Source organism: Piliocolobus tephrosceles, chromosome 19 (genome assembly GCF_002776525.5).
Source record: "Piliocolobus tephrosceles isolate RC106 chromosome 19, ASM277652v3, whole genome shotgun sequence".
Lineage (NCBI taxonomy): Eukaryota > Metazoa > Chordata > Mammalia > Primates > Cercopithecidae > Piliocolobus > Piliocolobus tephrosceles.
The window spans coordinates 15,590,605-15,604,363 of record NC_045452.1 but is presented as its reverse complement, the minus strand read 5'-3'; the positions used below and the strand labels follow the sequence as shown (position 1 = coordinate 15,604,363).

Genomic DNA, 13,759 nt, shown 5'->3' with positions numbered 1-13,759 from the left:
CAACACTTGCCCATGTTTGGGATGTAATTTCCAGCCCACTTCCTGTTTCTTCCTTCCATTCTTCTTGTGTTGATTTCTGTGTTGACTTCCTGGAGTAACTTCTGATACAGATTGAGATTTTTCTTAAAAATGTGTTTTTAGTGCACAGAGGTGTCATTTAAAAGTGAAATCCATGAAGGAGTATTTTTTACCTGCTGGGTTTAATTTCAGATGCCTGTGTTATCATAAAAGGGAAACCACCATAGATTCTGTTTTAAAACTTTGTACAAATTGTATGTGTTGATATTAACTTCTGCAGATGGAGAGAGGAAAAGAGAAAAGTAAGTGTTTTATTAAAGAGTTTTTTTCCCCAGTGTTATTTGAATATTATTAATGCCAAATGAGTTCAGTTCCTATCCTCCTCCCTTCCTTTACAATTTGTCTATAGCTTTTTTTTTTGAGATGGAGTTTTGCTCTTGTTGCCCAGGCTGGAGTGCAATTGTGTGATCTCGGCTCACTGCAGTCTCCACCTCCCAGGTTCAAATGATTCTCCTGCCTCCGCCTCCTGAGTCGCTGGGATTACAGGTGCGCACCACCACAATTTTTATATTTTTTAGTAGAGATGGGGTTTCATCATGTTGGCCAGGCTGGTCTTGAACCCCTGACCTCAGGTGATCCGTCTGCCTCAGCGTGCCAGAGTGCTGGGATTACAGGTATTAGCCACTAGGCCCAACCCTAGTCTGTAGCTTTTTAATATCTTTCTTTTGTACTTTTTTCTGAAATGAGAGTGAACAGTTATGATATATTTGACCCTGGGAAAGAAATAATCATAATATTCAATAGGAAGGATTTGGGTTAAAGCAAAAGGAAAAACACCCTCTGGCAAGAGTTCTCTTAGGATCAATTGCTGAGGGAGAGCAGAGCCCAAGGTGCTTTCGCCTCTTACTAGTAGTGTGTAATCCTTGGCCAGTTAATTAATCTCTCTAGGCCTTAATTTTCTCATCCATACAGTGGGGACTGGAAATAGTGTTTATCTCATAGGTTATTTTGAGAATTACATAAGCAGTTATATGCGAAAAATACAGAAAAGTGCTTGACGTAGAAGTGCTGCTTACTGCTAGTTGCCTTGACTTATTGCTGTAAGTAAACTGTGAAAACAAAAATTGCTATTTGAATGTTGTGATACAGTCAGCCCTTCATATCAGAGGCTTTCACATTCACAGATTCAACCAACTGCAATTGAAAATCTTCAGGAAAAAGGCCGGGCGCGGTGGCTAACGCCTATAATCCCAGCACATTGGGAGGCGAGGTGGGCGGATCACAAGGTCAGGAGTTCGAGACCACGGTGAAACCTCGTCTCTACTAAAAATACAAAAATTAGCCAGGCGTGGTGGCGGGCGCCTGTAGTCCCAGCAGCTCGGGAGGCTGAGGCAGGAGATTGGCGTGAACCCGGGAGGCGGAGCTTGCAGTGAGCTGAGATGGCACTGCTACACTCCAGCCTGGGTGGCAGAGCGAGACCGTCTCAAAAAAAAAAAAAGAAAGAAAATTTACAGGAAAAAACGGATGGTTGCATCTGTACTGAACATGTGCAGACTTTTTTGTCATTCTCTAAACAATACAGTATGACTATGTCGCATTCACATTGCATTCAACGTTTTTTTGTTAAGTTTTTTAAAAATGTATTATTATTATTACTATTTTGAGATGGAGTCTTGCTCTGTTGCCCAGGCTGGAGTGCAGTGGCACAGTCTCGGCTCACTGTAACCTCCACCTCCTGGGTTCAAGTGATTCTCCTGCCTCAGCTTCCCGAGTAGCTGGGAGTACAGGTGCACGCCACCACACCTGGCTAATTCTTGCATTTTTAGTAGAGACAGGGTTTCTCCATGTTGGCCAAGCTGGTCTCAAACTCCTGACCTCAGGTGATCCACCTGTCTCGGTCTCAAACTCCTGACCTCAGGTGATCTACCCACCTCAGCATCCCAGAGTGCTGGGATTACAGGCATGAGCCACTGTACCCGGCCTGCATTAGGTATTATAAGTAATCTAGAGATGATTTAGAGTAAAGTATATAGGAGGATAGGTGTAGGTTGTATGCAAATACTATGCCCATTTATATGAGGGACTTGAGCCATCTGTGGATTTTGGTATCTGTGGGGGGTCCTGAACCAACCTCTCACAGATCCCTAGGGAGAATGGTAACTCTGGTAGGAGAATTGAGTAGGTGGATCCTTCAGGTTTAAATCACCTATCTGGCCTATTGGGCAATACCTGTTTTTTGGGATCTGTTTTCTACCCAGCCCTGTGGGGGAAGTGAGGGAGAGGAGAAAGAGAAAAAACCTCATTAAAGGCCGGGTGTGGTGGCTCACGCCTATAATCCCAGCACTTTGGGAGGCCGAGGTGGATGGATCACAAGGTCAAAAGATTGAGACCATCTTGGCCAACATGGTGAAACCCCATCTCTACTGAAAATACAAAAATTGCTGGACGTGGTGGCGTGTGCCTGTAATCCCAGCTACTCAGGAAGCTGAGGCAGGAGAATCGCTTAAACACGGGAGGCATAGGTTGCAATGAGCCGAGGTTGCACCACTGTACTCTAGCCTGGCGACAGAGCAAGTCTCTGTCTCCAAAAAGGAAAGACAAACAAACAAACCTCATTAAGGCTGCTTTTCTGCCCTCCAGGAAGGAAGGATCGACCCTGAAATGTACTTAAAATATCTTTGCTAAGCACTTCGTCAAGGGCTCTCTCATTTGAGCCTCAAAGCAACCCTCCAAGATAAAGGGTATCATCTCAATTTATAGATGAATAAGGAAGTTTATCCAGAGACAGGGGACTTGTCAGGGTCACAGCCAGCCGAGTGCAGCATCTGGGCTTGAACTCACCTCTATCTGACTGCACGGCCCTCTTTTCCTGCACTTCCTTCTCCTAAGAGATTCACGGGATTCACGGGTCTTGGTGGTTCTCATTCTCTGTGACTAGTGGAATGTGTACGTAGGGTTTGTTTTCTATGCTTTAGAATGAACGTTCCCTAGAGGGGACTTTTTTCAAGTCAACATTCTCTGTTCAGAAGGATTTTGCTTCTTTCAGTTTTACTTTCTAGTCTGCACCCTCCAGCCCTGTGGTCTTTCATCTGTTCCAGAAGAAGGCCATTTAGAAAACCGTGTCAGAGTGATTGCAGAAGCAGGCTCAGTGTTGACAGTTGTGATCAGCTCCGTTAGGTGTTTATTGTCGGCAACTCGCTGAACATAAACTCCTGAAGCTTGAGAGGGTGGCCTTTGGATAGAATCTGATTCCATGTATTCATTTAGCAGACGGTTGTCAGGCACCTGCAGCTGACAGGCAATATGCTAAGTCTTAAAGAATGCGAGGTGGATCTGATGGGGCGGGTACCCGTCTTCTGGAAATGCTAAGGATGGTGGGGAAAGGAGTCAGTTCAACCAGACCTTCGTCATGGCGGTATAAGGGTTACTCAAGAGGGAGGGATGCATTTGGGAATATAGAAGGGGAGAACCAAGCCAGCTGTTTTATAGACATCTGTTCCTTGGGAATCTGAAGCCTTTTATAGTTGTGTGCAATGGGTGAGTTCTGCTCTGTTAGGGAGGCACCATGTGGGTTTATCTTTCTTTCCACCTATAGTCAGCGTGACACCTATGTTAGGAGGTGGGTAGAGATGAGGTCTTAGGGTCCATTGGTTTTTTAACTTCTTTGTAGGTTTCATGATTCCCTGGCCAAATACTCAGGTGAAAGATCATGGGCCGTCCACTCTGTCTGCAGTGACCTGCTCCCTCTTCCGGTGACACATCACGGCCAGTCTGCTGCCATGGTCTGAGGATATGTCCTCCCCAGGCTATGCGTTTGTTCTTATCCCTTCTCTGCATGTTTCAATGGTTTCTGTGATTCTCTGGACCTCTTCTTTCGTGTTGAAGGTGGAAGCTATGAAGACAGTCCCTAGTGAGTGTGTTCAGCTGTGATTAGGGTACAGTCCCATGCAGATGGAGGTGGTGGCCTCTCCCATCTCCTTGCCTTGGCATGTGCTCTTTAGTCCATACCAGTGCCTTTCTCAGTCTTCTCTTGCCCAGAATGCTGGAACCACTCTGCCATCCTCACCACATACAAGGCAGTCAGTACCTTTATCTGCCCTTCCAGAGTGGTCCATGCAGATCTCAGCTTGGGGTTCTCATAGATCTTTTCTGTTGGGCTATCTCATTAGACTGCCCTTTTTGAATCCATCTTCTGTTCTAGTATTCTTTTTTTTTTTTTTTTTTTTTGAGATGGAGTCTCGCTCTGTCCCCCAGGCTGGAGTGCAGTGGTGCGATCTTGGCTCACTGCAACCTCCGCCTCCGAGGTTCAAGCAATTCTCGTGCCTCAGCCTCCTGAGTAGCTGGGATTGCAGGCGTGCCACCATGCCCGGCTCATTTTTGTATTTTTAGTACAGACGGGGTTTCACCATGTTGACCAGCTGATCTTGAACTCCTGATCTCATGTGATCCACTCATCTCAGCCTCCCAAAGTGCTGAGATTACAGGTGTAAGCCACCGCGGCCAGCCTGTTCTAGTCTTCTTTTGAAGCATAGCACATGATTCATACATGGTACATAATAGGTGCTAACTAAATGCTCCTTTAAGTATGTTAGTTCAGGTCTCAAAGTTAACCTGTACTATAAAGTGTGCATGTATGTATGTGTGCGTGTGTGTGTATGCATGTGTGTGAGAGAGAGGTCTCACAGTTTTTGTCATTTACTTATTTATTTATTGTCTCAGTTTTGAAGACTGCAAGATTCTAGCATCATCTCTTGGGATGAAAGGTTAGCAGGAAGCCTAGATCGGTCAAAACCCTTTCAGGATCTATGAGATATTTCTCTTCCATAACCTACATCCATCTCCAGTGCTAAGAACTCAGGCCTTCTTCCTCTTTGCTCTTCCTTTCAGAAAGTATTATGAGGGAGGCCGAGGACTTCATGCTCCGGACGGAGAAACAGCTCTGGGATTAGGGATTGCCACTTCCGAGAGGATGCTGGGAATCTGCAGGGGGAGACGGAAATTCTTGGCTGCCTCGTTGAGTCTTCTCTGCATCCCAGCCATCACCTGGATTTACCTGTTTTCTGGGAGCTTCGAAGGTAAGAGTGGAAGCCAAAGTGAGAGGGAAGGAGGGAAGAAAGGGAACATTAGCTGTCACAGAACCCTAGAAAAGAAACTCAAAGCCATCTATTGGGAATGTGGATTTCCAGTCACGGGAAGGGACTTGTCTAGGGTCACACGGGTAGTTGGCGGCAGTCAACAATGTGAGGAGAAAAAGGGAAAAACAAGCAAAATAAGGCATACCTTGATATAGTGGGAGGGTAATGGGTACAGAAATGTCAAATCAAGTCCATTACTTTGTCGATAATGGGGGAAAAGGTTGGGCCCTAGAGAAATTACTGAGCTATTCATGGAGTCATATGTTTCAAGAGTTGGTCCATCTTTTCATTCATTTATTCACCCATTCAACATCGTGGTGGTGGTGGTAGTGGTGGTGGTGGTGGTGGTGGTGTTTTTTGTTTGTTTGTTTGTTTGTGTGGGTTTTCTTGTTTTGTTTTGTTTGAGATGGAGTCTCGCTCTGTCACCAGGCTGGCGTGCAGTGGTGCGATCATGGCTCTCTGCAACCCCCGCCTCCTGGGTTCAAGTGATTCTCCTTCCTCAGCCTCCCGAGTAGCTAGGACTACAGGCGCCTGCCACGAAACCCAGCTAATTCTTGTATTTTTCATAGAAACGGGATTTCACCATGTTGGCCAGGATGGTCTCGATCTCTTGACCTTGTGATCTGCCCACCTCGGCCTCCCAAAGTGCTGGGATTACAAACGTGAGCCACTGCACCCAGCCGTGTGGTTGTTGTTACTGGATGCCTGCACTAAAGTTGGTGCTGAGAATATGGAGATAACAAATCTGGAGATTCACAGGATAGTGGAGGAGACAGATAGGCTAACAAACCATCGCGGCACGTTGCAGTGTGCGTTGTGATGGAGGAAGGCGGGGTGTTGTGGGAGAGGGTTGTTGGAGCTGTCAGGCCTGGGCTGGGGATGAAAGATGATCAGTTACATGACGGGCCGAGCACAGGGAGGCAGCAAAAGATTGGCTCTCTCCAAAGAAATAAAAACAAATGATGATCCCTGCTACTTTCCAGAAATCAGTGGGAACAGCAAGACTCGCCATTTTTCTAGCCAGCAATTTCAAATACAGTGCAATGTTTTGCCTATCAAAGATGGTTTTCTAGGCTTCAGAGAGAGAGGGAACGGCAGTGGTGAAGAGCTTACTTTATTTTTATTTACCCCCACACTTGAATTTAAGAATGAAGATCTCAAATGAAAATCTGTCTCAAGGAAGTCACAACTGTGTTTTTAAACGTTTCCTTTATGCATAATTTTATTGGCAGCTCAAGGCTACCTTTTAATTAGGATCTCCACTTCACTTTCTGAGATTTGCCTTGAGTTAGCTAGACTGAATATAAACAAGGTGGAACTGTGTGCCTGCCTAGCAGGGAGGGCTCAGGATGCTCAAAGCCCAGGGCGGAGGCCGGGTGACACACCCCTGTCCCTGTTCCCACCCCTGAGCTGCATCCCTGGAGCAGTCAGAACCTTCATCTAAGCAGGTAGATAAATTATGCCATGGCAGTGGATGGTAGGTTTGTGGAAAAGGGACTAAAGAGGGGGGAAGGGAAGTTGATGTTGGTCTTGATATAAGGAAACGTTCTCCCAGAGATCATGGAAAAGCCCTTTTTATAAAAGAAGGCAGAGGTACCCATGCTAGTATAGGTTTAATAAGTAAAACATTGACTTTTAACTAACTAAGCTGGTAATAATAATAATAATGGTATAACAATAACAGTGATGACAGACACCGTGATTCTGTCATCACAGTGATGACAACAGTACAAAGGACTAGTATTTTGCGTATTTCTACAGGCCAGGTATTGTTATAAGGACTTTTACATGTGTTCACTCTTTCTTCACAATGATTCTTTGTGGCAGGTACATTTAATAACACCTATTTTACAGATGAGGAGGATGAGGCAGATAAGCTTCAGTTATCTGCCCATGGCCCCAGAGGCGGTCAAGATGGAGCCCAGATTGGACTCAAGAGCTTGAGTTTTTAACTGCAATACCATGCTATAGATTGGGGCCTCAGTGAGTGATTAAACTTTGGTCAGGGATTTGACAGGGTGTCACACAGTCTGGGTGAGGAAAGTTGCAGAATTTTGATTTGCACTCTTTGGCAGAAAGCCAACCCAAATTGATTTTTTGGTGAAAAGAGAATTTGATAGTTAATAGGATTTGTAAGTTCCGAGATAGGGCAGGCTTCAGGCAGAGTTGGATCCAGGGGCTTTGTAGCTAGATCTCTGTCTGTTCCTTTGTTCTGTTTTACTCTGCCTTGGTTCTCAGGGTGACTTTATCTACATGGAGGAAGTTTCAGGCTTGCATCCTGTCCTCACCAACCCCAGTAGAAAGAGGATTCTTTCCTTTTTCTAATTCCCTAATATTGCCTCTGTTGCCTGTGGTAACTCCTGAAATCAGTCACTGCGGTTATGGGAGGGTAGTGAGGGAGGCTGGTACTTTTTTGTTAACTTGAAGCCCTGTGCCTATTTCTGGTCACAGGATGATGGAGAGTTGCTTAAAACACATAGGGTGAGATTGGGTGACTGGGATGGCCACCAAAGGCAAATGGCATGGTTTCCCAAAGAGAAGAGATTAGAAGTTGATCTGGATTATGGACAATTCATAACTGTCTGTGTTTATGGTTAGATGTGTTTATGGTCAGTTTGAAGGCAGCTTAGAACCATCATGACCAGTGGAGTGACTGCGATCACTAACTTTGAGCAATTTGACCAGACTGGCAGATGGATTATGGGAAACTGGAAAGATCATGAAAATACTTTGAGGCAGACTGGGTGTAGAGGCTGTATCTATCAATATGATCCTTTAGAGTGAGAATGAACCCCACACTTGGGACCAAATCACAAGCTGCATTTAGTAGGGGCTGGGTGATGTGGGCATGTTAACACGGTATTTTAGCTAGGATGACAAAGGCAGCAGATTTCTGTTACTGAGTGTCAGTGTGTCTTAGGGCTGCTGCATTTGTATTTGTGGACTCTACACTGTAAGGACAATCTAGATGAGGCAGCACACTTAGGAAAATTCAGGTGAGTGACAGAGCCTGTTCAAATCTGTTTATGTAAGAAACGGTGGGAAGAATTGAGGATGTTTACCTTGGAGAAGCAGAGGCTCAGGGTGTACATGCTCAGCTTCAGCAAACAGACAAAGGGCTGTCCCCTGAAAGAGACATTGGGATTGCTCTGGTGGCCCCAAACCTACAGAGGGATGTGGCAGGGAGCCAGATGTCAAGCTCCTCATAATGAGGACCATTCTGTCCAGAGCTGGAATGAGCTGCCCAGGGGTTAGTGAAACACCTGGCATGAGAGACGCAGAAACACAAGTCCAGTATCGTGAGAGGGAGCTGAGCGAGAGGGGCAGTTACACAAGGTGACCCAACTGACCCCTCCTGACCCAGAGATCCTGAGGCTCTGGGAAAGGCTGAGTATTTATCAGAACACAAAGGCAATAATACCTCCATGAAGCTCCCTGCCGGTTGCCGCAGACATCAGTGCATTTCCCAAAGGGCCCGCAGAGACATTATTTTCTCTGTAATTAAACATCACAACGACGTTACAATCCATTTATTGACACCCTTGAGTTTTTGGTTTTGTGGCAGGTGAAGCCATAAATAAGGGGCAGAGTTGCTGCCTGTATTCATGGAAATACTATTCATACTTTACGTGGGTTTATTTATTTTTCGACTCTGTTTAATTTCAATGGATCTTCTGAGAGCAGAGCCAAGAACTCCCTCTGAGATGTGGATGCTCTCAGCATAGGGTTTTGGAGTTGGATTACACGCCACAGCGTGATATATTGAGGGAGCCCTGGAGGGGGTCAGCTGTCTCAGGATCTCAAATCAGCTCAGCCAGAGGAGCTGGGTGATCTGGGGCACACTTGCTCTTCATGCTAGGCCTTCGTTTTTCGTTTCTTCCAATGTGAAATGAAGTTGTCGTGTGTACGTAGCAGGGCGCTGACATTCTACCTACAAGCTTTTTTTTTTTTTTTTTTTTTTTTTTGGAAACAGAGTCTCGCTCTCTTGCCCAGGCTGGAGTGCAGTGGTACGATCTCAGCTCACTGCAACCTCCGCCTCCCGGGTTCACACCATTCTCCTGCCTCAGCCTCTCGAGTAGCTGGGACTACAGGCACCCACCAACACGCCCGGCTAATTTTTTGTATTTTCAGTAGAGATGGGGTTTCACTGTGTTAGCCAGGATGGTCTCGATCTCCTGAACTTGTGATCCACCTGCCTCGGCCTCCCAAAGTGCTGGGATTACAGGCGTGAGCCACCGTGCCTGGCCTTCAAGCTTCTGATTCTAACATCTGATGTAAGTGAATTGAAAATGACCAGACTCTTCACCGATTAAGGGGAACTATGACACTAAGAGGGAGTCGGTTTATTGTGATTTGCTCCTAAGCGTGGAAGCAGGATCAGTGCATAAATGTTATGGGGAGGCAGGCATTATCTCCCTGTAAGAAAAAACACCTGTTCCAGCAACTCAGTTGTCAGGCATGAAAGAGATGAGATTCCCATTCCTTGAGCCACCTTTCGAAGGCCCAGTGACCACTGGTGAAGGACGCTCATCAGGTGGTGTTTTTGTTAGTGCATTAACCCCTTAGTTCTCAAACCTAACTCCTTGTTTTTTCTTTCTTTCCCAGTCCACCTTTCTTTCTCTGACACCTCAGTCAGCATTCCCAGCTCCACGCTGTTCAGGCCCTAAACTTGGGAGTAATCCTTGTCTCCCTTCATTCACTCCGTGTCTCGGATGCCACCTCCTGTTGAGTCTAAGCTTGGCCTTGTAGCTGCGTCGGTTGTTTCCCGGCTTTCACCACTGCTGTCACCCTGGCTCTGCCATTCCTCCTTTGTGATTAGGACTAAACACAACAGCCCACTGTCTTGCAGGTCATCTTCATTCTTCAGAGTCCTCAGAGCTAAATCACAGCACCTCTCTGCTCCTTGTCAGCCCCTCTGGCCCATCCCCTAACCCCCACCATCCTGCCTCCCATCATCTGGCATCCTCTGCCGAGCCACGCCAGATTCCTGTAAGTCCTTGCGTACATTGCCCTTTGTGGGCTCTGCTCTTCCCACCTGCTCTTCCTGCTCCCCGACACCCTCTATTGCTCTTGTTTCCTTCCTCTCCTTTGCCTGGCTGCCTTGATCCTTGGGTCTCAGCTGAAACACAATTAATGTCTCCTGACCCTTAACTAGCGGGCTTCCTCGGCTCCCATTTACCTAACTTCCTTGTACGTACCCTTAATACTCAGGGCTCTTTATTTTTCTTGTTTTTACAATCTTTTGTTTTCACAACAGATTGACAAGCATTGGGAATGGAGGGAGCAGGTCTCTTTAGCCTGCCCTTCCACCTCTAGCACCTACTGCAGTGCTGGGAGAAGATTTGGTCCCCAGATGTTTGTTGAATGAATGAGTGAATGAACACAGGTGCCCTCTTCTGGCTTGGAGTGCTCACAGGTCTCATCATTGCCTGCTGGATCCACTGTGGACTCGTTACCATGACTCTGGGGTCTTCCACAGTTATTTTTTCCTCAACCTATACTGTCTATCTTCAGGGTATAATACCCTGTTGAACTCCCTGAGAAAACGACTTCTCTGATTCTTAATTTTCACTCTTGTGTTCTCTCTGCCCACTATCCAATTCTTTTTTTCCGTAACCCTCCCTCCCAGCCAACACCTTCGATGCCCATATTCAATGTCATTTTTCCCCTAATGCCAGATCCCATGTGGAAACTTCTATGACCGGCACTCATCGAGAGATATTTTGCTTTTTTGCTGTCCTTCTAACCACTTACCTATGAGTTTCTTGAGAGAAGGGAGTGTTTTACTCATCGTTACACTTCCAGTGTCGAACTGAGCACTCACTCCTAATGTGTCCTTAGTGAATGTTTCCTGAGAAGGGCTCTGGTATTGAGGGATGCAGGAGCCACCGGTAGGGAAGGGCTCCTGCTACTGCGAGCATCTGTGATTTTTGAGACCTGAGGACATGGTTCCTTTCATTTGGTCATGATGTTAATTCTAGGACGGGAATAAATCTGCTGAACTACAGCCCCATTAGAATTTAGAGCCTGCCTGTTATTTTCTATCAGAATCACCTTTTCTCAGAGCCTCGTGGGTTTTATTGTGGGATGTGGTTCTTCTTTTCTGTCCATCAAGGAGATGCATTCAGCTATTAGACACTTATCAGCATGTGGGAAAAGGGTGCTTTTCAGCCATTCAGAAAACTCTTCACACATGCTGCCCTCTGATAATTCATAACCAGTTCAGTGCAAGGTTTCCCATTGTCAGGGAGGCAGGCCGGGACAATGTGGGTGTTATTTAAAAGCAAATGTCTTCAGAGGATGCAAAGTCCTGAACACTTAAAACCAGTGTCATGAAAAGGCAGAGGATCTTCACTTCTGAACTGGGATCAGCCTGTACCCCTGTTTTGTCATCCTAAAGCCAGAATTCACTGTTCGTTCCGTTTTTATCAATATGAACCCCCTCTGAAATGGATGTTTTTGAGTATTGTCACAGTAAATTTCAACAGAAAGAAATGAGGTCCCGATACTGGGCTATTTTGAAGAGTTAGAGTGAGAATGAAAAAATTGTAAGTTAAAGCTTTTTCTTTGCATTATTATTATGGGGGAATCCCAGGGCACTTGTGTGGTGGAATAGGCAAGATGAGGGCGGTGCATTTTACCCAAGGAGGGCTTGTCCAGACATGACTGATTCCCCATCCACGTATCTGCTCCCCCATCTCTCAGCCCAGACAGAGAATGTGCTGGAAGGTCTGGGAAGTCAGACTGTACAGGGTACTGGTGAATATTCTGCTGGAGCTTTCAGTATCCCCCAAGTCTAGGCTATGCAGCAGCTTTGGCAGGAAAGCCTATTTTTGGTGTCCTGCCAGTGGTCCAAATGTATCATTTAATAAGGGTATTATGGAGTATAAGAACATAGGATGCTGAATGCAAAATGAAATGTGACTTATAATACAAAAGTTGTGTTTTTTAAAAAATGGATCAAAAATGAAGAGCTTTTCCAGCCAATGCTTAATAACTGTTATTGCTGAGCTTGAGCAAAATCTTGCAACAAATGAGAATAGTGCCCAGGTGACACATGCATCCTGAAAAATGCCCAGTGCATGTGTCTGTAGTTCTTGCCTTAGGACTAATAAGAGTCTCTTTAAGGTCTTGGCATCTGAGAGGGCAGTAAAGCCTATCCCAATTATTTGTGAGATGGTTACAAAGATGACCTCTACTTTCCTTTTTCTTTTTTTCTTTTTTTTTTTTTTTGAGATGAAGTCTTGCTCTGTTGCCCAGGCTGGAGTGCAGTGACACAATTTCAGCTCATTGCATCCTCTACCTCCCAGGTTCAAGCAATTCTCCTGCCTCAGCCTCCTAAGTAGTTGGGATTACAGGTGCCTGCCACCACAGTTGGCTAATTTTTTTGTATTTTTAGTAGAGATGCAGTTTCACCACCTTGGCCAGGCTGGTCTTGAACTCCTGACCTCAGGTGATCCACCTGCCTTCGCCTTCCAAAGTGCTGGGATTATAAGCATGAGCCACTGCGCCTGACCTGACCTCTGCTTTTCTTATACACAGCCTTTGATCTTAAAATAATATTGGCCATCCTGCTAGGGTGGAAAAAAATGACCCTGCTGCATCTGTTGGCTGCATCTCCTTTAAGAGGTCATGGCAAGAGGCCTGGACCAGGACTCAGGAAATGTGGTTGCCATGATTCCCAACATGCAACTTGTATGAGTTTGCTGTGGCTGCTGTAAGAAACCACCACAAACTTAGTGGCTTAAAAAACCCATACATTTATTATCTTACAGTTCTAGAGATCAGAAGCTCAAAATCATTCTCACTGAGCTAAAGTCAAGGTGTTGGCAAGGCTGGTTCCTTCTGTAGGCTCCAAAGAAGAATCTGTCTCCTGGTCTTCTTAAGCTTCTTGAGGCTGCCCACTTTCCTTGGCTTGTGGCACCTTCCTCCATCCCCAAGGCCAGCAGTGTGGCATCTTCAAATCTCTCTCTCTGACGCTGACCTCTACTTCTATTGTTACATTTCCTTCTCTGACTGTGACTCTCCTACCCCCCTCTTATGATGACCCTTGTAATTATCATTATTATTATTACTTTGTGTGTGTGTGTGTGTGTGTGTGTGTGACGGAGTCTCGCTCTGTCACCAGGCTAGAGTACAGTGGTTCATTCTCAGTTCACTGCAACTTCCGACTCCCTGGTTCAAGTGATTCTCCTGCCTCAGCCTCCCGAGTAGCTGGGATTACAGGCACGTGCCACCATGCCCAGGTAATTTTTGTATTTTTAGTAGAGATGGGGTTTCACCATGTTGGCCAGGATAGTCTCTATCTCCGGACCTCATGATCCACCCGCCTTGGCCTCCCAAAATGCTGGGATTACAGGTGTGAGCCACCCCGCCCGGCCGGACCCTTGTAATTATGTTGAGCCTACCCAGAAAATCCAAGATAACTCCCGTATCTGAAAATCCTTAATTTAATGGTACTGGCAAAGCCCTTTTGGCCATGGAAGATGACATATTCATTGGCCATGGGGATTAGGATGTGGACATCTTTTGGGGGGTCATTGTTCCACCTTCCATACCACTTTCCCATAGTCCCGTGCTCCCACATCCTCTCCATCCTCTTCTTG

General features: G+C 45.9%; 1 protein-coding gene across 4 annotated transcripts in view; it reads left to right on the top strand.

Moving 5' to 3' along the window:
• LARGE1 (LARGE xylosyl- and glucuronyltransferase 1) overlaps positions 1-13,759 on the top strand; it is a 622,406-nt gene that overhangs the window by 153,520 nt on the left and 455,127 nt on the right. For 3 of the 4 annotated variants that reach the window (XM_026447731.1, XM_026447729.1, XM_026447730.1), the window contains one exon: positions 4,906-5,093. In XM_026447731.1, coding sequence (XP_026303516.1) covers positions 4,988-5,093 — 106 coding nt within the window. In that variant the 5' untranslated portion in view covers positions 4,906-4,987. The remainder of the gene's footprint in view (positions 1-4,905; positions 5,094-13,759) is intronic. The other variant, XM_026447732.2, reaches the window with a different exon arrangement.